The following is a 27,365-nucleotide window of genomic DNA, read 5'->3' as shown; positions in this document are numbered from 1 at the left end:
ATACTGGATGTATCACAGTTTAACCTTGCTCTGTACAGGTAACATTGTCATCTCCTGAAATCCATTGAATTTTTATGGAAATATCGTCCATCTACTAGCAAAGATGGTATTGTTTTTATTAGTTAATCTTTGCCATGACCATTATGACCTTAGTTTTTGATTTTCTTCCCTTGATTTTGCATGTTTTTTACCGTTGTGGTCTTACTCTACAACCATGCCATTTTTGGGGAGTATATGTATACCATAATAAAGCAGACAGTTGAATTTTGAATTACAATAGAAGTTTTGAGTTTCAGTTCTCTGCTTTGTTTTAGTTTTGCTTATTTTGTGTATTTTATTACTTATTAATCTTTTTATATTGTGTCTTGTTCATTGATGCAAGCCTCAATTTATTTTACATGAACTCCATGTTAACTCTCAAGGGGTGACTGGTATCCTACTTTTTTTCTGATTCTTGCTCAAACACTGGTCACTGAACCTAAAATTCTCTTAAGATATCTATATCAGGAGTTTTACATGTATGTCATTCAATTCTCCTGTTTTACAAAATTAAGCAAGTCATAGATATATATATATATATATATATATATATATATATATATATATATAAAGGGATTAAAATGGTGTGGAGTATAAATTAGTAATTGCAATTTTTTATATATTTCAGGAACAAAATGAACTGGACAGGTCAATTCAAGTTCTCGTTGCAGCAGTAAGGTATAGCAATATTTAATAATTATTTTATTCAGTTAAGCCTATTAACTTGGCTGCCATCCAGGTTTTGCTTGATTGTTTTTTTGTCAATATATTTTTAGATACCCATCTAAGTCAGACATTATGTTATAATACTGACCATGATCCATCCACTGCAGTATTTATCATGACTAGAGGCTGTGTCATGTACCATGGTCATGCCCACTGCCTCAAGTTCGTGATCGCAGCAAGTGAAAATTTAACCTCAGACTTGTACTGGAGGGTAACTTCTGAACCATTGAAAATATTTTATTCAAACTTTGCCTTGTAATAAATAGGATGTTGTTTTGTGTACCATTGCCGTGCCCCCTGCTTCAAGGTTAAGGTTATGACAAGGGAAAATGTAATTCTGTCACTTATATCTTTGTCTGGAGTATGCATTTGAACCTCTTAAGATATGTTAATGAAACTTTAGCCAATCATAAAGATGGTGTGTCACACATCATAGCCATGCCCCCTGATTCAAGGTGAAGGTCACAGCAAAGAAAAATTTAATTGACATCGACTTTTGTCGACAAATTAGTTTTCACCAAAACTGCTCTTGTGGCCTAGTGGTTAGAGTGTCTGCCTTGGATGCAGGAGGTTATGGGTTTGATCATTGGCCAAGTCGTACCAAAGACTTACAAAAATGGTACTAACAGCTGCCTTGATTAGCACTCAGCATTAAGCAGTTAGTGTTAGGACTGGTCGGCCTGGTGTCAGGATAATGTGAATGGGTGGGGCATCATTCTTCATGTCTGCGGCATGATGCCCCAGTGCTAGGCATCACTATAAACTGCCACACTGCAGACATTGTAGCAATATGACTGAAAAATTGTTAAAGCTACATTAAAAATCCAAATCACACACACACACACACACACACACACACACACACACTTTTCACTAACTTTAAATGTTTTAATAAAACCTAACCAGGTATTTATTGTGATCAGACAGTATGTCAAATGCCACAGCCACTCCACTGCCACAAAGTCAAGGTTATAGCAAGGGAAAAAAATGAAACATTGACCTCTGATCATATGTGGGTATCACTATTAAACTAATGAAGATATATGAGTGAAACTTTAACTATATATATATATCTTGATTTAACAGTATCTCATTTTCAATCATACCACTGATTCAAGTCATGGTCACAATAAGGGATAATGCAGGTCAGTTGCCTATTTCCTTATCCAGGCTGTCACATTTTAAACTCTGCATATATATTTCTCCTTCGAATACTTTCTGCAATCACATTACGTTAGGAATATTAGACGAAAATCTTCTTAAAGTCTATTGTTAGATAGACAAAGTGCAGTAACTCTTGCTCATTACCTCCCTTTGATACCCCTATTTGTTGCCAGTTTTTTAGCTTACTATGTTCTGAGACACATGCAGTGCAATAGCCTCTAACCTTCCAGCCCATTTTTGTGTTTCTTTGGATCAGTCCAATGTTCATTTTGCATTTATCAATGCGGATTTATCAATCTACTGCAGGTTGTATACTTTATTTCACAATTTCTGCCAATATTTTGAGAGATTTGTCATTCGTCGGGGCTTCATCTTGTAGGACCACCATCCCACTATGCTATTGTTGACCTTACACGAGTACATTTGACTTTATTCGTTAACTCTGTCTGTTACAGAGCTCTTAATAGTGAATTCTGAAGTGCTGCTTGATAATTGTGCTTAATTTATTCGTATTTCATGCTATTTTGATTGAATTATTATCAACCAAGCATGCAGCATAAATTTTAAACAGGACCATAGGTTTTTGATATGACACTTCACTGATCTGTTAGTTAGGACAGTGTTTTTAGCGACCTAGTAATTTTACACATTACTAGTTTCTGCTTTAGTTTATGTGTCTTGTGTCCATTTAGCATATATCAATTAAACATTCTACAGGCCACTTCAGAGTTAACTATGACTCCTGTTTTGTTTATGTTATGTATACATAGTTTCTTTTATGCAGCATCTATAACATGTGGTTGCAACAGTGTTTTGTTTCAGCGACCTAGTATTTTCAGCATAATACTAGTTTCTACTTACTATAGGTATCTTGTATCAGAGCATGGTAGCCTACCTTGACTCTGGTTTGGTTTATAGTTTGTACACATTGTCCCTTTTCTATTAACTATGCATTGTGCTTAAACTTAATATTGAACATATGTTTATGATATGACATGTTTACGGGTCTGTTTGTTATGGTAGTGTTTTAGCAACCTAGTAATTTAAACCCTTTACTAGATTGTGCTTTAGTTTGTGTTTTTTGTGTCATTTCCACAGAATATTTATTTATTCAGTCTATATGCAATTTCAAAGCATGGAAGTCCGCCATGATTCCTGCTTTGTTTTGTATACATTGTTGCTGATATACAGCATCTATAATATGTACTATGTGATGCCAAGCTAGAGGGATTTATACTGTTAGCTACGACTGAGCAGAGTCTTCAAGGCAACCCACTTGACTTATGCTGAGGTTGAAGCCAAGCCAGATGATAACCAGGCACACAATAAGTTTGATGAGTCATTGATAGTCACATGCACACCCACATCAACCCCTAATAGTACAGTGGCTGTATGAGACCTCCCTATTCCCTCAGAAGGGGTGAGGTGGCTGATTCGCGTCAGTTGGAGGGCTTCAGGTTTCATTAATCAACAATTCCCTAGCCCCTCCACACGATACACCATCAGATAGAGAGGTGTTTGCCATTCGATAACAGAGGATACAGTTGCTCATAAAATATGCAGGAACTTGTGCTAAGGACACAGATTTATCCACCCTGTCTATTGCTAGTTTCCACATTTACAGCCACACTGTTATCAACTTGCCATTCTTCTCATCAACCTTTGGGCTTTCACTCACACTAACTTACATGCCAACCATTACATTTTTGGTGTAATCATTACGCTTTTTTTCACTAAATTACACCTTGTGCATAAATGTATTCGGATTACTCGTTTTCAGTATATCCCCCTCCCAAAAAAATTAATAATTTGTTTTCTCAATTTTATTAACATCCCATTAATCCCACACAGACCATATTCTAGAAAAGATGGCTTCTTTGTAACTACAACATAAGAATATGTTTGTCCAAAGACTTGCATACACTTTCATAACAGTATTATGTTCTGTTTATAGCAGCTGCCCTATTTCCAAGAAACTTGCTAGTTCTACTTTCAAATTTTTGACATAGGTTTCTATTTATAGCAGTTGTATGGCTTAGGAGAGAACAGACTGGTTTTCTAATTTGTAATCTTTGCTTGCAGATTCTTTGTTCAAATTCATATCAGGTACAGAACCTGTCTGTAGGTATTTGGTGCTAAAAGTCAAATCAGATTTATTCTAGCCGATGCATGTGTTAGAGCAAAAATGTTTTTTCAGATAATTTTACAGATGGATTAGGGAAAGACGAAAAATTGATTCAGAGATGAATACATGAATTACACAATACAGCGTTCCATTTTAGGGTAGCTTCACACCCCTTGCAGGCTGTGTGGAAAGGATTTTAATAATGGTAATGGTAGTAAAACAAAGAAACCATGAACTAGCTCATTTTATTAACTCCAATACTAAGGTAACTTCTTTTTTTACAGCAGAAGTAAATTGTGGAAACGAATTTTATAAGTGCAGAGGCATTATATACCGAGTTCTTAATAGAACACGGACTACCCCAAGTGGTAGAACACTACATTGGTCCTTTGTTCTGATGATGTTTCCTGATTCAAAAATTGCAGTAAATATGCATGTGCAAGAACAATCGTCTAATATTGTTAGGTGTTTAACAGAAGATACTTCACTTAAAATTGCAGAAGCCATGACAATTGGGCTGTTTAGTATTGCAACACACAGGAGTAGTGGTTATGATGACAAAACGTACCCAGTCTTTGTAAGAGACTTTGACAATGAAAAGGGCAAAGTCAGAGTGCTCTTTTTTCATTACCAGAATTAATAGTAGATTCCACTGGAGAAAACACTTTTTTATTTGGTTGATAATGCTTTGAATAAACATAAGTTGGCAGGACTGTATGGGGTTTTCAGAGGATACTGCATCAGTGATGACAGGAATTCATAAAGGAGTTGCATTCTATATTTTGAAAAATGTCTTCGTCATTGTTGATATCAGGTTGTCTCTGTCATATGATGCACCATGCTGCAGGAAAGGCTGCTGATAAATTAGGAGAACTCCTGTTTTATCAAGTTGGCACTCTACCTGACAATGTATTTCATGCGGACAGAGTTGATTTTTTTCATCGCATATTCCAGCTAAAAGACCCAATAACTGGAAGATATAAATTTCCTCTTCTTTGTCAGGTTATGAAAGGAATATTGGTTCTTTACCATTCTAATGCTGAGAGATTGTTCAGTATTGTTAACAAAAGTAGAACTGAATTCAGATCCAGTCTCTGTAACCCAGCACTTAGTGCTCTACTGGTGTGCAAAACATTCATAGTCTCAGCTGGTACAAAGTGTTTTGAATTGCAGTATGAGAGTCTGTTGCTTTTTAAAGCTTAAAGTTGTATATATGAAAATTTGAAGCAGTAATTGATGTTAAAAGTCCAGAGGGTTAAATTAATCATTTTGTACATATGCTCATTTAATTTTTATCATGTTATATGGGGATTACTCTTTTTCTGTTTGGATTACTCTTTTTGTCTACTTGGATTACACTTTTTCCTCACCAGGGGTTGGCATGTATGCACTAGGGACTCCGCTGTCTCCCTGTTACAGGTGTCATCATCTAAATTGACAACAACATACCTGGGCAGCATCTCTGTACATCGCAGAATTTTGTCCATTTGGGCACTGACTTCTTATCCAGCCAGAATCTGGCACATCCCCTTGTGTTCGCACTCCCAGAATCATCGAATTCATCAAGTCTGTTTCCATCAAGACTTGAATTTCGTCAAGAGAGTTCTTGCAACTCCTCAGCTATTACACGGCAGCGGACTTGACCCCACTCGGCTGTCTCATTATGCAGACCTGGCCAGCACATTGGCACCATTTTAATCAATCAGTCAAGATCACACCTGAAATTTGATCATTCCCATGTCAGTGTGGCAATCCAGGCTGGCTCGCCATTGGAATCCCACTGAAGAACCCCAAATAGAAATAACGTAAAGTACCACTGCCTGCGCACACGGTGGGAGTACCAACCTGTTGCTGACCTTCAAACAAATTATTGACACCTTAGAAATTTTTCCATTGTTTAGTTTAGTGAAAATCTGGTGGCATTTAGATGTCAGAGATATGGTTCATAGTGGTTGATTTGCTGAAGTGTTTGGAAGTGATCTTGTCTCTCATTTTAATAGATCGATTGTTCTAGGACTTTACAAACATGTGTACTAGGGTACATAGAGAATTCCTGGATTAGATGGTTAAAAATAAAGGTCACAGGTCTAATTTTTGAAGGTTTGGGATAAAATTTACATTTTACTACCTGTAACCAGTTGATTTGATAAAGCAGACATTTAGGTGACATTTTAAAAGGATGAATTTGACAGCATAGAAAACAAAATATGACTTCAATAGTGCCAAGAAAACCCAAGGAATTTATTTTTGAAAAGAATATGAAAAATTAGGAGAATCAGCTGCCAAAAAAAAGATTCCTGACTTAAGTCTGGTAGAGAATTTTGTGAATTTTTATGAGCTGATATTGTTGCTAAAGATCAGACATACTTGTCACAATGTCTGTCCATTCAGCTGTCTGTTCACATGTCTATTCCACATGGTATCAACTTTAAGGTTTATGTACAAGAAAAAGAAGAAATATGTCTAGTGTGGATGATTTATAGTCAGGTCAAATATTTATTGTTTTGTCAGGAGGCATAGAATTTTGTAAGATATTTTAAGGGCACAGGTTAAAGGTGAAGGTGACAAGGGATAATTGGTTTAATTTGTTAAACTGACTTCTTAACATGTTTCTCTGAAAGGTTCTATTGGAATTTGCAGACACTTTTATAATCTTTAGAGAGAATCAGAGATCTCAGAAACGTTTAATTATGTGTATTTGGATGAAAATGTGCGATCTGGGATGCAGGAGTCCTCTTTACGCAGTTTTTTTGTTGCAAACAGGAAACATTCGCAGCACAATAAATATGTTCTAATCACTATGAAACATTAAACAATGCTTTTAATTAAGTTTGTTGCTGACTTCCTTTGATCAAAGGTTGTTGACTTGCTTGGATGAAGGTACACGTGTTATTGAAGGTGCTGTGAAAGGCTCTCTTTGAAGGACCAAACCACTACCCATTTGTTATTGATTTGGCAACATCAAATAACTGTATAACACTGAGAAATAAAAAAAATTATTTGCTTAGTATATATTAGTACTTCAAAGGTAATCAGTTTTCTTTGAAGTTGTAGCAAAACTATTTTTTCTGGTATATTTTTAAAAAAAATAATTTTGCTGTCACCTGTTGGCTGTAGTCATTTTCTGTTCCGCCTTCAGAGGTGGTTGATTGTAGCTAATCAGGTGCATGGCTATATTCGTTATATTACAGCATATAGTACCAAGGCCAGACATCAGCATAAGCATAGTATGATATAAATGCACTGTCAGGATGGTTCATCAATGTCAAACAAGGATTTGTTTATGTAACATTAGATTCCAGTGCATTTTTATATCCACATTTGCAGCTTCCAGTCATCATGTCTTTGAAGTCCAAACCCAAGACTGTATATACAGTTTTTATCAGCCAATAATGTTGTCAACAAAAATATCGGCAGATGCTATATTTTGTCGCTAACAAGGAAATAAAATTGCAATTTGCGACACTAGCAAAGCCCAGCATGATCCCTGTTATTTTGTTCGTTTCTGATTGTAGCCATATAAAATATTGCATGCGACCTCAAAATCAAGACACGTCAAGACTTAGGCAAAATGTCGTTTGCAAATTTGGGTAAGTATTTTGGGGTTAAACGGAAAACTGATGAAGATTTTAATGAGATTTAGAACTGTGCTAAAGTTTGTAATTTGGAATAAAAACTTTCCTTGGATTGACAAAATTTATTCTGATGGACAAAATAGAGCTATATGCCATGGTGCAAAGAATGTGGAAATTAAACTCCATGGCAACTACTGTTTCTTATAATCTGCAAAGTTCCACATTTTCTTGGCATGAGACATCATGAGACCACCTACTTGCTTGGTAGTCATAAAATCATTGAACTGCACACTAACAGAAGCCAGTACAGCTTTGTTCAAGTGTACAGAGATGTATTTCCAGACTTTGCAGTCTTAGCTGCAATTGTGTTGGTGTCACTAGTGACATCTGTGGCATATGAGAGAGGCTTCAATGTACAAACAAAATCAAAACGAAGGGAAGGTCCTGAATAAAACGTAAGACCTTAACACAATTGATGCAAGTCAAAGAAGAGGGGCCTAGTGTGGAGGAATATGATACAAAGCCCAGCATCAGAAAATTTTGTAAAATGTGACATAGACGAAAGTGAACTATATTGTATTTAAAGAATATGATATTTGTACATGATATCAATTTTAATACATAATTTTTTAAAGAAAAGTAAATAATTACAAATAAATAAAACTGACAAGGTTTTGTGTCTGTTTATTCCTGGCATTTTAATGGACATTTAGCCACTGCAACATACTTCTGGAAGGGGATTGCAACTTTTGTTGGTGGGACTCCTAATTTTACCAAATTAGGAGTCCTGGACTCCCTAGTTTTAAAATCCTAGTGAGATCTCTGAGAATATTTAAAGATGATTGTCATTAGGCTTTGCAGACAATTTATAATCCTTAGAATATTTAAAGATAATTTACATTGAGGTTTGCAGACATGCATGTAAACCTTTTAGAGAGAGAATATTTAAAGATAATTTCCATTGAGGTTTGCAAACACACATGTAATCATTAGAAAGAGATTATTTAAAGATAATTTCCATTGAGGTTTGCAGACATGCATGTAATCCTTATAGAGAGAAAGTATTTAATGATAATTTTCATTGATGTTTGCAAACAAACATGCAATCCTTAGAGAGAGATTATTTAAAGATAATTTCCATTGAGGTTTGCAAACACACATGTAATCCTTAGAGATTATTTAAAGATCATTTCCATTGAGGTTTGCAGACATGCATATAATCCTTAGAGAGGGAACATTCAAAGGTAATTGCCAAATTTGTGAATTGAAGTTTATCCATGGTTTAATTAGTAGAGTAAAATCAAGATTCCACTGACATTCTTTGCAGTTGAAACAAGTAATGTATATATTTGAAGTAATAACATCACTGAAATAGTGTTAGTTTCAGCAATATATTTCCTGAAAATTTGTTTGCTACCTTACAGAAGCAAAGATTTCTCCAGTCTGCCTGGAATCTGTTCTGATGTCGTTGAGCAGTTTGCATCTCTCAGCATTTGTCCGTCTGTGCATGCAGCCATTTTGTCCCAGCTTTCCAAGTCATTTGAAGACAATTATCAAAATATGATCCTTGCAGTGCGGTCATCAGCTGCAGGTATTCTGTTTTGCCTAATATGTGTTTGCAAAATCAAATAGCAAAAGAATGATGTCACTATTCTAGTGTGACTACAGTGATACATGTTCTGTTAACATTTTGTGTTATATGTTTGTTTTAAGTTTACAACATATCAATACACAAAGTGTATCTTGTTGCTAAGCAGTTGACACATCATGGTAGCTGAACTTGCCAAGTGCATTAGCCTGTTTAGAAACAGCATCTTTCTTGTTATGCTATGCAAAACTAACCATTGAACCAATTAGCTCTGATTTTATTCAAAAGGTTTTAAAAATCATTTACATGAAGGTTTAAAAAAAACATTTTGTGGGCAAGAAACATATTCCGAGGCAATTATCTTTAAACTTGATTTATATTACAACAGATTTGAAGATGATTTAGTTTGCTGTTTGATGGAGAAAGAAACTGGAGAGAAACAAGAACCGTGCTTGAACAACCCATGCTGCCCATATGGATTAAATGTTGGACACTATAAAGTTACGAAGCTGATGGTCTAACAGTTACGCCATTCAGACTACATGGTCTAACAGTTATACCATTCAGACTACATGGTCTAACAGTTACACCATTCAGACTACATGGTCTAACAGCTATACCATCCAGGCTACATGAGATCATTTGTTTTTACCTATGAAAATAATTGTTTTAATCCTGCCTCAAAACTTGGAAAATATTTATAGGTTGCTGCATTTGTATGGGAAAATATGAACGAGTTTTTCGAATGGAAATACTGCACATCCTCGGGAGTGCAGTATATCCATCCGACAAAACGAGTTCATATTTTCCCATACAAATGCAGTAACCTTTTTATAATATGCTCATTTTTTTATTCTTTCTAATGCTTAATTATATTAACAAAATACACTACAAGAAACAAAGTTACTGACTGTATGTGGTATTCCAAACTAAATACACAAGCGCTGATTCATCATTACACAACAGCAACATTATTAATGCACACATAACTCCACCATCGCGCACTTGACATAACTTTCGAACGAAAATGACATGTCTGGTTAAAATTGGAATTTGGAGTTATATTGTGAATGAATGCACATTGCAACAACTTTTGAATTTGATCTGGAATGAATAGATTTTGGTATTTATTTTTATTCTACAAAATTTTGTGATTATGGACTGGATTTATATGTGATAATTCCACATGTAATACATCGGATTGAAGAAGCAAGGGAGAAGCGGGTTGACATCTGCAAATGTGTTTCTGTTTCTGTCATTGAATGTTTGAAATCATAATGTGGGAAAAATATGAAGTCTTTCAATTGCCATTATCAAAAAGACGCTATGGAATTTAATGCTTATTTCATTTTGAGTGCAGTAAGGAGGATGTAATTGCAGTTATATTCGAAATTACAGTACAATTTTGAAATGTGTAAATTTAGATTGAGAACCAATGACATGGCTCATGTAATTTGGATTTGCAGAACTAAGAAAGCACATTTTGAGGAAATTCATGATGTAAAACTGTAAGTATATTATTTTGCCATTCTTATCACCAGCAAAAGAAGACAGTATATGCCTTGTCACTTGTATGTGTTTTTATAAGGACCCTTTCTTGTGTCTGTTGTATAGCTAGCCTAAATCCGAAACATTGTATCAAAACAGTTAACGCAGAATGTGCCAAAGCAGCTAGTATGTGGCAGTCCAAAAAACATCTGCTTTACTTCATTCAGAAACAAATTTAAACAACCACAACGTAAAGCGCCTACTATGCGAGTGTACATGATTTGTTTACAAATCAAAAGTGCTGGTGTCTGCATCCATTGTTTGTTCACAATAGAAAGTAGTTCTTTTATGCATGTGAATGCAACATTTTTATTTGCAGGCGAGTTCAGTATCGGGTAATATTGCATGATTCTGACAATGTAAAGTTAACGGAGAAAAAAATGAGCATATAATAATTGTTTTTATCTACTGATAACTTTGAAAGTATTTGTTTTTGTTTGCTTAATACTAACCTTAAAGTATTTATTAAAATAAAAATTTTACTATTGTAGTTTTTTTTGTAACAAAAGAAGTTATTTTTTAATGTAAGTCTTGGAGATAATAGAGTTAAACAATTACCTATGTCAAGCACTCTAGTAGATTTTCAAAATACTTTTAGTCATCTGGTCAATTTTGATTTCCCTCGGATGAAAATATTTCTTAATTTTTTTGTATCTTTTAGATGAAGACCATGGGGATGCATCATCTGCAGGTCAAATGGAGACATATCTTGGGGTCAGAGGTCAAGCAGAGGTCAGTGATAATCAGTTCTTTTAGAAGTAGACTGTTACAAATACAAGATTCATATTTGATGAGAGATAGTTTATACCTTACCTTACTGTATTCTTTGAAAGAGGTGTCATTTATTACAATGTGAAAATATGTCTGCCTGTTGTATACATTACAGCTATTCCTTATTATAATTCACTTTGATATAATACAATTCTAGATATAACATGGTACCATAGTTGACCCTATAACAAAAATCATATCAGTATATTACAACATGAATTAACATTATAAACTTACTTTCTTTTCAAAACAGTAATAGTTTTAAAAAATCATTCATGCTGTGACACAGTTTGGCATATTGTACTGTTCTCTTTATATCTTGGTTTTGGTACATAACACTGTTCTCACTATAATTTGGTCATTATATAGTGTGGTCATCAGTTATGGAGCCAAACTACTACATTATAATGAGGAAGAACTTTAGTAGTAGTGAAAGTGATATATAGTACAACTCCCATGATAAGACCAGGTACCAGGCCATGTATAATTTTGGAGAAGTGTGCAGTGGTCATATCAAAGCTTTATTGCAAAGAATTTTTGAAAATAAATGTTGTATAAATTATGGATGGACATAAAATGTAATCAAGACTTATTGGAGAAATTAGTTGTAGTTAAAAAAAATTCCCTCCTTTCAAGGATGCACTAGATGCCACACACTATTTATATCTTAGAAACTAAGAACTAAAAGCAGATGTTGATAATGTGTCTTAAAAATGAAATCACAAAAAAAATAAAAATCTCAGCCTGTTAGTTTTGTGTGTAAGAGAAATAGCTAGTGTAGGCTCTGTACCTTTTGTTTACATCTCTCACCTCCATTTAATTTATATCATGGGTCACTTACAGTAGCTTCTCTACTAGCATTGTGTTTCATATGTTCCAAGCCTACAACTTTGAACATAAAAAAAGGAAATAAAAGTATTTTTGACCATCTATTTTTCATCCTTGTTTTTCATGTAGCTTTCAGGAGGATTGTAACTTTTAATAGTTTCCTTAGAAACTAGACAATAGATTCAGAAAAATAAGTTGCCACGAACTGCTGTGACATTGAAAATAATCAGAATTGACATGCAATAACTGCACAAAAATGTTGTTATATAGTATCACAGATTAAATATATTCTGTGAGGCTTGGATGGTTCTCATTGGACCATACAAATCATGTTCTTACCGATGAAATTAGATTAATAATCCTTCCACCATATCGGTATTTTTATTAGGAATTCTGTAGAAAAATGAGTACATTTATTAAAGTAAGATTTATTCCCCTTGTGTGTGCTCTTCTTATCAAAGTGGAATAAATTAAAAAAAGAAAAAGATTTCTGTCAAAATATTTGGGGGTTTTTGCCATGAGTTTTTTCTTCTTTCTCATTGTTGAGAAGTTTGAAGATAGTGATTAATTTTATTCCATGAAATTTAATTTAACCTCAGTCACTATTGCTGTGTTGTTGTCTGTCACTAGGCATACCTTTATCTATTTAAATCATAGTGCATGACAAATGAGTAAACATTATGATGCCACAAATGATAGCATTATTGAATGCATGGTTACTTAGACACATATTGGATGTAGGGTCTGCCCAATTATCCAGATACAGACCATGATTTCCATTGTAGGTTTTTGAAGCAGTAAGGAAGTGCTGGGCTTCTGCTTATTCCTACCAAGCTGTGGAGTATAGAAGGTATTGCACAACTTCTGATCTTCATATTTGAAAACACATCATATTCAGAGTCTTGCATGAGAGTTCATTCTAAATGAAACTAAATACATACAGAGTCTTGCATGAGTGTTCATTTCAAATTAAACCACATCATATACATAGTCTTGCACGAGAGTTCATTCTACATGAAACCACATCATATACAGAGTCTTGCATTAGTGTTCATGTCACATGAAACCACATCATATACAGAGTCTTGCATCAATGTTCATTTCACAGTAATTGCAATGCCAGTAGCTGGTAAAGGAAAGTAGCATTTCCATTGGTCAGAATGTTACCACATGATCAAAATGAATTGTGTTTATTTCTGTATGAACTGTAAGAACTACTTTTCTAATAATACCCAATTCTATAAATAGAGTCACGTGTACAGCATAAGAAAAATACAGCCAGTGAAGGACAATCCCAAGCTACATAACAGAAATCCCCAAACGTGTATTACTATGCTCAGTTAAGATTTCTGTGTTTTAATAATGCAAACAAAATAACATAACGAATATTTGAAATTTCAATTATAAGAGTTTAACGTTTTTTTCTAAATTTATCATGGTATAAACTGTCAGTTGCCAACTCACACAGCTTACATAACGCCCTTTGGGCAACTGACAGTTTGTACCAGGATAAACTCAGAAAAAATGTTAAACTTTTAATTAAGCCACATAATATTCGTAGAGTCTTGCATGAGGGTTCATTCTACATGAAACCACATACACAGAGTCTTCAATGAGTGTTCATTTCACATGAAACCACATCATATACAGAGGGTCTTACATGAGTGTTCATTTCACTGGATGTCATGTATAAGTGTTTGTTTCACATGAAACTTATGCAATAAAGTAAATGGTTATCATAATTTTTTGTTTTTTATGTCTTTGGAAGAAACATTAAATTTATTCAATCATTGTTAAACTTTTATATAAAAAATTGAGCTCAGAAGCAAGAATTTATTTGGCAGAAAACAATAAAATTATTTATTCATGATTAATAGTGGTAAATAACTATTATTATTGTCTTTTACTTGATATACACTATTATCTGCTTTAAATAGGGCACTTATGCCTTGTATGGCATTTATCATATATAATAATAAAAATTGTATCTTAATAGGGAATGGGGATTTTGTTTAGGCATATAGGAATCAGATCATGGCCAATCATTCCGGAAAAAATGTAAATCTGGAATACATTTTTAAGCATTATATTGGAACATTATGGAATTATACATAATTTTTAGATGTCTTATTTCATAATTATGAGTCATTGTAGATGGAATTTATGCCTAATTTTTCCCTACCCTCCCTTGCCTCCCCCCCCCCAGGACAATCAGAAGTTCCTGCATAAATAAAAGTGAATTTTAGAAATTACTAGACCAGTGTTAATCTGTGAAAATGCAGAAAACCTTCCTGAGCTATATGACCCACACTTGGCTATCAAATTGAAGACTTTTGTACAAAAACCTGTCATTATTAGATACCAGGACATCTCTGCCCCAATCCATAAATATGTGTACTGCTAAGAATGTAATATTTTTTCCAAAATCATGAAATTTGATTGCTATAATAAATGAATTCAGTCTTATAGAATTTGGTAAAAAGTTCAGCAGTAAAGGTTATTTGGCCGAAAATGTTCCTCGGATCAGATGTTAAAGTCAAATCAGATTAGCAAAATGAAATGACGGTTTCATTTAGTTTTGACTTTGGATTAATCTTTACATGGTAGTGCATTGTTTAGTCATGGTTGATTCTTTGGTTGACATAAGATCTTTTACCTTAGATTTTTCTTACTTTATTACATTTCATCATATATACACAATTCATCTGTACTAATCATATGCAGGCAACATGGTCAGCCTATCAAGACCTGTGTGGGTGTGGTTATTCAAGAAATGGTCCATTCAGAAATTGCAGGAGTGATGTTTACCCATGACCCTGTCACAGCTAGTCCAAACATCATGGTAATAGATGCAGCTTATGGATTGGGTGAGGTAATTTAAACTATCCACCTACTTATCCTACTGTCTACCAACCTACCTCCTTACCTACCTACCTACTTAATACATTTCTAAATATCTACAAACTACTCAACAGCCTACTTTGTATTAATGATATAGTCCTTGAGAGCCATTTATATGCCAGAATAGTTTGTAGGATTTACATGAAACTTTGCAGTACAGTGTAGATATTTTTCAGGTTGTTGTCTCTGGGAAGACAGTACCCGACACCATCAGAGTTGAGCATCCATGGGAAGGGAAGTTGAAAATAATAGACAAATCAATAGGATCCAAAAGTCTGCAAGTTATCGCGTCTGGTAAGCTAAAGCTACATGCAAATAGTTTTGTAACACCAAAATGATTAAGCACTCTCTCCTAAGTCAGAATTGGCAGAGGGACAAAGATACAAGATTTTAATTACAATGCCATTTTGTCAGTGCATTATTAATGGGAAGACATAATCTGAATGACAGATTTTGGGTTATGGCTCACGTATTGAGCTCATTTAGGTAGAGGATAATAAAAAGTTGGGATTTTCAATCTCAGGCCATTCAAGGTTTTCTAATTCTGCTATAAATGTAGCATAGTGCAGCTTGTTTTGTGCAATAGTTGTGAATAAAATTGACCAGGTTTTTAGAAGTCATTTTAGTTCAGATAAATTCATGTTTGCTATTTTTGTAATGAATTTTGGTGAATCATTGCCTGAGACTTAATCTAATTATATTCAAAATTGCATTAATCTTAATTATCAAATTTTTTTATGACCACTTAAAAAGAAGCAATTCATCTTAGTCACTATCTAATCATAATTATTCATTGTTGAGTAATAATTTTTTGTTCCATCTAATTTTCAATTCCTCATCAATTCCTGTTTTGTCCTGTACATTTTCACACAGATGTATATTTTTAGTAAGGTTTTGTAAATACTCAAACTGACAAAAAGAATCAGAAAATTATATTCAGTGTTTTTTATCTATAATTTTTCATAACACCAATGAAGTTAAAGTGTTTATAGATTCATTGAAGACCATTGGACAGTGTTGTATTTATTTGTAATGGATATTTCGTTATGTTCTTATCTTAAGTTATTTCTCTTCATTCCAGACTCGGGTCATGGTGTACAGGAAGTTACAGTGCACAAAGACAGTGCTGACACCTGCTGTCTGACAGATCTGCAAATTGTGCACCTCTGTCACATAGGTATTAAGGTATGCTTTTTGCCTCTACTGCAGACATTTTGTAAGGGTTGCATCCATTTGTACAGAGACTTACTCTTAATTGTAGGTAATGCAGGTGAGACAAGAGAGAATTCGGACTGCTTTGAGGATGAATTCCAGGGAAGTGAGGAGTGTAATAGTTGAGGTTTATAGTGCCAGTTACTTACTAGCCTAACTGATTTGCACTGAATGCACCATTTTGATCTTGAGATGCCCTGGGTTCAGTCCTTGACAGTGATGCCTGATACGTTTGCAATTATTTTTCAGATAGAACAGTACTATGGAAATGCACGAGACATTGAGTGGGCCATAAAAAGTGATACAGTGTACATTTTGCAGGTAATTTCAATAGTACTTTTTATAGTTAAACCAGGCAGTAGTGGCCACCTATAGGAGAAAGACAAACTGGCCTTTTTAAACAGGCGACATCTGTACACATGTTCACCTTTTAAAATTGGTTTTGAACAAATACCTTGCAGCAAATATCATTATTATTACTTTTGCAGTTACCAAATTGTTGTTTTATGTATACTATACATTAAAATCATAAAATACGTATATATGTTGTTCTCCCCCAAATTTGATTCACATAAGTTACTGTATTCTGCTCACTTTCATCCATAAGTTAGTCTTTGAAACAGCTGTCCATGCTTTAGAAAGTTTTGGAAACAGCTGTCCATGCTTTAGAAAGTCTTGGAAACAGCTGTCCATGTTTTGAAAAGTCTTGAAAACAGCTGTCCATGTTGTAGAAAGTCTTGGAGACAGCAGTCCATGCTTTAGAAAGTCTTGGGAACAGCTGTCCATGCGTTAGAAATAATGTCTGTATTAGGCAGTTGCTCAAACCAATTGGCTTATGTGAGAAACCTGTGATAAATAGTAAATCAAAAGAAGCCATATATGAGAATTCTTTGTGACCTATACAACTTTGCCTGCCTTTACAGACAAGTGTGAAATGTTGAATAACCTCTGACCCTAATGAAAACGGATGTAATTTATATCTCTTCTAAAAAACAAACCATTTTCTTCATGATAGCTTTGATCCATGTATAAATAGATGAAGATATTGAACTATGCCTGTCACACTGGCACAAAAGGTGACTTCCCATTGCTGCTGTGATAACACAACTACATTTACCACCATCTAGAGCATCTGCCTTGGATGCAGGAGGTCGTAGGTTTGATCCCCAGCCAAGTCATACCAAAGACTTACAAAAATGGTACTAACAGCTGCCTCGCTTGGCGCTCAGCATTAAGAGGTTAGTGTTAGGACTGGTTGGCCTGGTGTCAGGATAATGTGACTGGGTGGGACATCGTGCCACATGTCTGCGGCATGATGCCCCAGTGCTAGACATCACTGTAAAGTGTCACACTGCAGACATTGTAGCGATATGACTAAAAAATTGTTATAAGCTACGTTAAAAATCCAAATCACACACACAAAGATCTATCGCAGTCTGACTTCTGTGTTATAGCCTTCATATGGGTTACAATCCTCTTTTCTCTCGACGTTGTATGCAGTAGACATGTAGTTTTGCTTGTCAAAAAGTTACTATTTCAATTTCAAAATTTGTTTCCAGCATTTCATCTATATTTTTGCTAAAGTGAGTTTTAGTCTCAATATTCCTTACTGTTGTTGAGTTTATCTTTACTTATGGTGTTACATTTTTCTTTTGCATCTTGCTTGCAAAGCAGTGCATTAGTTGACTGTACTTTTGCATCTTGCTTGCAAAGCAGTGCATTAGTTGACTGTACTTTTGCATCTTGCTTGCAAAGCAGTGCATTAGTTGACTGTACTTTTGCATCTTGCTTGCAAAGCAGTGCATTAGTCGACTGTACTTTTGCATCTTGCTTGCAAAGCAGTGCATTAGTTGACTGTACTTTCATTTTACTGGTACTTAGTTCAGTATACCCAACCTGTTTTTAGTTCTGGGTTTTGAGTATTTTTATTTTTTTAAAATGTTGCAAGGTGTGGGAAGTGTGGCATAAAGTCACATACATATTATGGGGAGAAAGGGAGGCCGCCCTCCTCCTCGTCTTGTTGATCTTTTCCCCTTGTGGTACAGAATTATGTCCCTGATGAGGAAGAATGTTCTGAGCCTGCAGGGTTTGAAAGTCTGGTAAGGCCAAATAGATAGATCTTGGGTCTATCCCAAGGGAGTACAAACACAATTGTACCCAGTGAGGGAGGAACTGCACCCTCTCAATGGTGGTGTCTTAGGCAAATTGAATCAGCATCCCCTAGTTCTCTGTATTCCATTTTATTCTAGATGGAATGTGGTGACACCTTTTTCTGAGGAGTGAGTTATCATTCCTCCCTCATGGCACCATAGATGTCCCTCTCTTGACTTCAAGGTGGGATAGACATTACTGGCCATGGATCTGTTTTGTCCTTTTCTGCTGGGGTCAACAAAATGGAGAGAGCTCTTACTCTGCCCCTGAATGATCTAGGAGGGACGAGGCACTTAGGGTAGTTAACAACCTTATTCTCTCATTGCCCACATCACAGAGAGACAATGAGAGAGACAATCCTGTCTCACTGCAGAGGTGAGCTCAGGTTGACAACATTTTTCTCTATAATGGTGGACTCAAAACAGTTTGATAAGGATCTAGTGGTGAATGTTCCTCTACCTCTGTTAGGGTCTACAGCCATCTCCCACCTGTCAGGCCAGTTGGTAGAAGAAGTCTGGCATTTAATAGTGTTAAGTGCCTTCTTTCCTAGTGCTTATGCCTGAAGCCCTTGGGCTTTGATGAGGATATAAAGATTTTTTCAGCCTGGATAAACTCTTGGAGGCAATTTAGTATCCAGACCTTCTGTTGCTTCTACATTTCATGATGGTCTGAAAGCTTACAAAGCAGTTTTCCCTTGGACAACAGTTTGCTAGAAAACAAAAGGTGTGGCACCTTCATGCTTTGATGGCTGGTTTTGCATCCATTTGTCAGGTCCATTTACTGGCTTTTCCTCTTCATCTCCAACCCTGGAGCATGGCAGATGGATATTTGGCTGTGACCTGGGCTTGCCTCCTTGTTAAAACCTTGCTGATATAATTTGGGAGACCTCCTTCATTCTTTTGAAGGAGGAATTTGTATTCAGTGGCACTTCGGTGGGTCATGGAAGTTGTACCAAATATATTGATTCATGTGCTTTCTAGATTCATGGTATTGTCTGCATAGCTGTTCTGTCTCCACAGGGATGCTGCTTTGAAGACATCAAAAGGCTTGCTGGACCACAGCAAGAGTCAACTGAGGTCTGCCCCACTTGAAGTGCTTTTGTCGCATCCACTTCATAGTGTTTTTGTTTGACCAACAACATTGGTTCCTTGAAGATGCTCCTGGTCCATTGAACAAGATAAAAAGTGCACTTGCCAGGGTGCCCCTTGGGATCTTCTCCAAAATTTTCAAGCAGGTACAGTCTTGGCAGCCTCAAGAACAGCTTTAATTCAAAACTCCCTCTTTCACATCATTTGGTAGATGAGGCAGTTGGAAAGGCAAAGGGAGAAAGTTTTTAAACTCATCCCACTTTTCTTAGGAGGGAGTCAGCCACTCTTAGGCACTGTTGCCATCTCATACCATGTCTTCCTCTTAACAGTGTCCCATTTGGGGCTTGGTTAATGCTATTTCCTTTGGTTTGAAATAGCATCATGGATGATGTGCGAGTCAATTCTACTCCAAAGGATTGCTTTCAGCTTCGTTTCCAATAGCATCTGTGCTCTGATGGATCATCCTCATCTTTAATCACTTCAAACTGGCATGATTAAGAGAAGAGGTATGCACCATTACCCAGTTGTGAGGGTAAAATGTGACCGGATTCTGGCCTTCTGTTCCTGAAGTTTTCTAATGTCAAAGGAAGGCAGAAACTTTAGACCCATAGTCAACTTTGTGCCCTGAACAAACTTTTTCAGGGAAAATGCTTTAGGATAGAGAACTGCCCCCGTCAGGACTTCCATAAGGTCCTGCAACTGACTGGCCTCCATTGCTCTGCAGGTTGCATATTTTCATATTTCCATTGTTCATCCTCACAGAAAATGACTTGGATTTCACCTTGGTAAGGAGGTATTTAAATTTCAACCTCTTCTGTTCAGACTTGCCCCAGTTCCCACAGCTTGTACCAGGGTAATGGGGTGTTAACAGCCTACTTGAGGTCTCAAGGAATTCCCATCCTCCAGTATATCGATGACTGGTTGGTGCACAACATGCACAGAGAGTCTATTGGTCCACAATGACACATCTTGATCTTATTATAAACCTAGAGAAGTTAGATCTTGTCCCTTTCTCACCAGCCTCTGAAGAGTGGACTGAGACAATATGAGTATGCGAGAAAGCTTACTAGTAGCCTTCCATATGTCGGTTGTTCTTACCAGGGTTTTCCAAGGTTATTCCTAAACCATTAATACTGACCGCCAGGTATAGCCCATCTTTTGCTGAGTAATGGCATTAAACACCAAAAAACAACAACAACAGCAACCAGACAAGATTGACAAAGTCCTCTTCCTGATATTGATTCACCTAGCCAAGACTTCATTGTTAGTCCATCTCTACCTCTCACTCCTGGTGACTCAAACAGGGGACTTAGTTCCCCTAGGAATGGGAGACTGTACAAAGATCTTCTGTCTGCTCGGATCCCCTGTGGAATTTGATTTTTCACATCACCTGAGATGGGAGCTTAATTTGCACCAGTTTCTGACTGGATTCCCAATTCACACCCCTAAACCCCACTCCTGTTTCTACACCTTGCAGCAGATTTCATCTGGCAAGCACACCTAGGATCTTGAATATGGGAAGAAGTGACTCATCACAGAAACAACTTTGGGCAGTGTTTCTCACCCTACAGGAGCTTCTTTAGGGATTCCTTTACCTAGTTAGGGCCTTATGGTTCGATTTGGCATCCTGTGAAGGGAGAAGAATAGGTTAGAAGCATTTCTTCCTACTTCTAAAAGATTCATCATATACTTTGGTGTCCACTATTTCCAAGTTGATTTTCAAAACTATCAAGAGAGCTTATCAGAATGTCACTGAGAGGAAACTTTTATGAGGATTAAAGGCCATGAAATTAGGGTTGTTTCTATTTCTTCTATTTCAATCACCCCACTTTGGGTGATTTTTTTGAGAGCCACTTCTTTGTGGTCTCATGTTACCTTCTTCTCATTTTACCGTTGTTATTTAGCATGCCATCGTGAAGGAAATTGGGGGATGGGCTTGATAGTGAAGGCCCAGCATTTTACAACCTTGTAGCTTGAACACTACTTCTGTAGGCACAAGTATGATACTTTTTTTTAACAGGTTTCATGAGGCCATCAGCCTTCTCCTAACTGGGAAATTCAGCATTGCAATAGTAGCAGGAATAATATTACTGCCATTCAAATTTATTTATTTTTTTGCGGGTAGGGGATTATTTTAATTAGGTAATACTTGCAAAAAGTTATTGATGTAAGTCACTCTGATGTCCTATTTTCAAGGTCCAAGTCAAAATAGATAGTAGCCCATATGTGGGTTGTAATGCCGGAAACTGACTGTGTTATTGATCTTTTCATCTCTAGAATCTTACAATACTGATTGGAGGAAGGAATTCATGTACCTTGGACATGGGTTTTGATGCCCTGGAAAGGTAAGCAGTGCAGTAGTATCAGGTATTACATAATGAAAATAAGTTTGGGCCCCCCTCACATTTTAGTGATGCCAAAATCAGTGATGATGACACCAAGTGTTACTGAGTGCACTCATGTAAGATATATATTTTGGTTAACCAGCTGTTGTTATGTACATCTTTGAATCGGATATGATGAAAATATTAAAAGCTCAATAGCTCCTGTTGATAAAGTTTCCCTTGAGCTAGATAAATTGGTGCATACAAGAAGGCAGTTCATCTGCTTCTGAGAGGTTCTATAAATATCTGACAGAAAGAATAATTTTGTATGCAATGCTTCATCTTTCTTTCTAGGCTCGTCCAATCACAACGTTGGATCAAGAGACGGATGAAGAATTAATACATGAATTTGATACTCCAGTTGTATCAGATTCGGAGAGATTAATCCAAGGAAACATTGGGTGAGCTCTTTACCTGGCATTATAAACAATTGTCCCTCTCTAAAAAGACAGTATTTTAGAGGTTCTCATGTAAGACGGTTATGATCTTGGAATTCTTTTTTCCATTGCCATTTAATTTACATAACCTATGTTAAATCTTGGCTGATATCCACCCATTGCAATGTGGTTTTACATGATCATATTTTAAATAATATTTTGATCTTGTGTACATTGCATTCCTTTAAAAATCTGTGTACCTAATAGCAAGTCCAACTATGGTGCAGTCATTTCATCAACATACTACACTGTTACAGTTTCAAGGAACCATACAGTGAAAAAAGAATCACAATTTGCCACAAAAATGTCAGTAGGATGAAAATAAAGTAGTTATCTTTTTGGCAATGATCATGGTGTGATACAGGTATCACCATTTTTGCAATAACAATTTTGTGATATGGATATCACCTTTTTGGCAATGGTCATTGTGTGATACAGATATCACCTTTTTGGCAATGATCATGGTGTGATACAGATATCACCTCTTTGGCAATGATCATGAAGTGATACAGATATCACCTTTTTGGCAATGATTATGAAGTGAAACAGATATCACCTTTTTGGCAATGGTCATTGTGTGATACAGATATCACCTTTTTGGCAATGATCATGGTGTGATACAGATATCACCTCTTTGGCAATGATCATGAAGTGATACAGATATCACCTTTTTGGCAATGATTATGAAGTGAAACAGATATCACCTTTTTGGCAATGGTCATTGTGTCATACAGATATCACTTGTTTGGCAATCATCATATTATAATACAGATATCACCTTTTTGGCAATGATGGTGATGGTGATGGCATCATCCTCAGCATTAAGATTCTGTGTTAAAGTTTTTGTTGAATTGTTTTCAAAGTAATGTACAGTAGGCATGAGCAAAATCATGGAACAGTTTGCAGTCAAGACATCATGTTCCATGTAGTCATGAGTTTAGCTCAGGAGGAGTTTGGAAACACTTTTGCTTTGCCAACATCTTTGTTGTTATTGCAAATTTTCCAAAGTTCATCTTGCTATTTATTATTATTATTATTTCTTAATTTCAATTAAGAACATCTAGAATCTTTTAAAATAATAATGTAATCAAAGACTAGATTAAACTTTTTTGGATAAATAATTCCATGATATAATAATCTTTTACTCTGTTGGATAAATATTACCATGATATAATTATCATTTACTCAGTTGGATGAATATTATCATGATATAATTATCATTTACTCTGTTGGATAAATATTACCATGATATAATTATCATTTACTCTGTTGGATAAATATTTACCATGATATAATTATCATTTACTCTGTTGGATAAATATTACCATGATATAATTATCATTTGCTCTGTTGTATAAATATTACCATGACATAATTATCACTTATACTGTCAGACTCTTGTCCATCTAGATAACAGCCCTCTTTTGACAAGATGTGAAAAACTACGTCTGAATTAGTCATCTTTTGTAAGCATAAATGAAGTTCCATCATAAAATTTTAGATTTCAAGATGAAATTGCTGTTTTTATCTTTATTATTAAATGAATTAAATTGAAATTCCATTTCCTTAATTCTTGTCTTACAGGGAATAAAAGTACACACATTTTTTTAAATATTTGCTTATTTAATAAACTGTTTATGGAGGCAGAACAAAATATGCACCATTAATTACACTGGACAACAAATTTTTACAAAAGTCATGTTACTGAAATAAAATTAGTCAATTCTTATCAATTTTTATGTGCTGAACACGAATATGACAGTCAAATTGCAAAATTGGCTCTAGTTTTTTTGTAATCTGCAAGAAATTAATGTTTACATAACGAAATGCATTCCAATAGTAAAAGGTCAACTGTAATAGCCTACCTATAAAAAATCAAGTCATTGACTACATCTTAGATTTCTTCGCCTGTCTCTTGTACAGCTGTTCGGGAGCATCTCTGAGGAGTGTCCAGCAGTAGTCAGCCAGCATTGTAGTGGACCATTTTCCCTGGTATCTTTGTTCCATTGTTGCGATATCTTGATGAAAACGTTCGCCGTGTTCATCACTAACAATACCACAGTTGCTAGGAAAGAAATCCAAATGGGAATGAAGGGAGTGAATCTTCAGAGACATATTGCAGCCAAGTTTCTTATACTTCATCAACATGTCTTCTACTAGTTCCTTATAGTTTTCTGCCCTAACATTTCCGAGGAAGTTTGTAGAAACTAGGCGAAAAGCATTCCATGCTTGTTTCGCGTCACCTTCCAGCAAGCTGTTGAACCGTTCATCTTTGAAAAGCTCTCGAATCTGAGGACCCACAAAAACTCCCTCTTTAATCTTTGCTTCGCTGAGTCGAGGGAATTTTTCATGCAGGTATCGGAATGCTGGCAAAGTCCGGTCAATGGCTTTCACGAAGTTCTTCATCAAACCTAGTTTGATGTGAAGGGGTGGTAGCAAGATTTTCTGAGCCTCAACCAGAGCTGGGTGTTGGATATTCTTCTCTCCAATGGCTACATTCTGCCTGTGAGTCCATTCCTTCCTCATGTAGTGCATTTCCCTTGCTCGGCTATCCCACTCGCATAAGAAACACATGTATTTTGTATATCCTTGCTGCAGTCCCATTAAAAGGGCAACTACCTTCAAATCACCACAGAGGTGCCAGCTGTACTTGTTATACTCAATGGAATTCAGTAGCTGCCTTAAGTTATCGTATGTCTCTTTCATGTGGACAGCATACGCTACTGGAATAGATGGAAGAATGTTTCCATTGTGCAAAAGCACAGCCTTGAGACTCAGTTTCGAAGAGTCCACAAATAGTCTCCATTCTTGTGGGTCATGAGTGATTTTTAAAGCATTCATGAGGCCCTCAATATCAGAACAGAATATCAGATTACTTTCCTTTCTGAAGAAAGGCTCCAATTGCTGGTGGCGCTTTCGATATGCAGTAATTGTGACATCTTCTTCTAGAAGATTCCATTGTTGGAGTCTTGATCCTAGCAATTCTGCCTTGTTCTTTGATAAGTCCAAATCACGAATCAGGTCATTTAGTTCTTCCTGTGTTATTCTGTGTGGGGTTGATGATGCACCACAGTGAAAATCTGGATCACTGCATGCTGATGGACCAGGAGAAGAACAGGTCGACTCACCTTTGTCTTCGTCAGATGAATCAAGAGAATATTCTGCTGGAGGTTCTGGAATAGGAAGTCCCTCACCATGTGGAACTGGTCTCAATGCAGACGGAATGTTTGGGTAGACTATTCTCGACTTCTTTCGCTTCGTTATTCCGCCGGAAAGAGGAGGAACCAAGCAGAAGTAACAGTCATTTAGGTGGTTGCTTGGCTCTCTCCACACCATTGGGACTGCAAACGGCATTGATGACCTTTTGCAATTCAACCACTGTGAAAGCTGTGTTGTACATGTAGCACAGCATATATGCGGAGCCCAATGCTTGTCTTGGTCACCAACCTTGCATCCGAAGTAAAGATGATATGCCTTCTTCACTTGAGAATTGATACTTTTCTTCTGGTTGGCAAATGTCACTTCCCCACAAATATAGCAAAAATTGTCCGCGGTATTAACACACTTTCGAGGCATTACTGTTCTTTATTGTACGTAAATGGATAAAATAATAAGTTTTATGTAACAGTAGCTTGAACTGTCTCGCACAACGTCTAAAATATTTTAAATGCTGAACCTATCTGATTGGGCTTTATATAGTACACTGCTTACGTCAGCTTCAGCAGCCGCCTGGCATTAGTATAATAGGCCTACACATGTATAGTACACTGCTGACGTCAACTTACTTCAGCAGCCGCATGGCATTAGTATTGCATTGCATCAGAAAATGATGCAATCAACTGTGGATGATGTGAGCATGATGGTATTATGCAATGTTACATCATTATTCCGGATGTTGCTGCAGTCCTACTGGAGAAATTTACACAGTGAAACATAGAAAATGAGGTATATGAATATCTTCAAAACGAGAGCCAATACAAATTTTTCACGGTTATATTCGTGTTCGGCACACCAAAATACTACAGATTAGGGCCTTTTCAAGTCAGTAATGATTTCACTGTTGACCAGTGTTATTGAGATTGTAGAGCTGTAGGACTCCATCATGAATAATAAAGTTTTGATTCATAACTTTTACAATTTATAAAATTTTTCTTAGATATAAAGTGCTAACTAGAAAAATATATTAATGTTTAACAGGATAACAAATTAGTTGCGCAAAACCAAGTATAGTTTTTACCACCTTTTAAGAAAGTGTCAGTTACTGTAGAAATATAAGGACTTTTAGAAATGGAATTATATTCTGATAACTAAACAGGGCATAGTATTTTTTTCTTCTGACAAATTGTTTAAGCATAGAGAAATATTTTTTATGATAGTGATAAAATCCAGACATATTTTTGTATTTTTCCATGGACATTATTAACTTCTGTTCTTTTTGTTTAATTAGGGAGATGATGCCAGGTTGTGTGACTCCATTAACAATGACTACATTTGCCAGAGCTGTCAATGACGCAACCAGTGTAAGTGGCGCATAGGAAGGTTTAATTGCAGAATTAGTATGCATATTAATAAGGTTATGTGGTACAGTGTGATTTAAAGGTATGGCATTATGAAGTGCAGTAGCAGTGTTATGTGTTTTGATTACATATTTCCAGGTATGTTCTTGAACTTGAAACAAAACTTCTTAATCCATGTCGTACAGAAGCCCAATCAGACAGGCAGTTGTGTAGAACTGGATATTGTTGACTCATGGGTCTATCAGCATGAGAGAATTTAGTGATGTAGATCAGTTTGGTTATACAGTAAAACCTGTCATGAGCGACCTCTG

The 27,365-nt window shown here is 35.9% G+C and overlaps 1 protein-coding gene across 1 annotated transcript in view; it reads left to right on the top strand.

Annotated features, from left to right (window-relative positions):
* Window positions 1–27,365, top strand: part of LOC149776242 (uncharacterized) — a 180,086-nt gene that overhangs the window by 70,705 nt on the left and 82,016 nt on the right. The window contains exons 14-23 of the mRNA XM_089942647.1: window positions 668–717; window positions 9,054–9,220; window positions 11,427–11,497; window positions 13,150–13,214; window positions 15,089–15,236; window positions 15,442–15,559; window positions 16,347–16,450; window positions 16,727–16,798; window positions 22,395–22,501; window positions 26,985–27,057. Of these exons, the coding sequence (XP_089798773.1) occupies window positions 668–717; window positions 9,054–9,220; window positions 11,427–11,497; window positions 13,150–13,214; window positions 15,089–15,236; window positions 15,442–15,559; window positions 16,347–16,450; window positions 16,727–16,798; window positions 22,395–22,501; window positions 26,985–27,057 (975 nt within the window). The remainder of the gene's footprint in view (window positions 1–667; window positions 718–9,053; window positions 9,221–11,426; window positions 11,498–13,149; window positions 13,215–15,088; window positions 15,237–15,441; window positions 15,560–16,346; window positions 16,451–16,726; window positions 16,799–22,394; window positions 22,502–26,984; window positions 27,058–27,365) is intronic.

Source organism: Sinohyriopsis cumingii, chromosome 18, assembly GCF_028554795.1.
Source record: "Sinohyriopsis cumingii isolate HCF-2022 chromosome 18, ASM2855479v2, whole genome shotgun sequence".
Classification (NCBI taxonomy): Eukaryota; Metazoa; Mollusca; class Bivalvia; order Unionida; family Unionidae; genus Sinohyriopsis; species Sinohyriopsis cumingii.
This window is presented reverse-complemented; position numbering and strand designations above follow the sequence as displayed.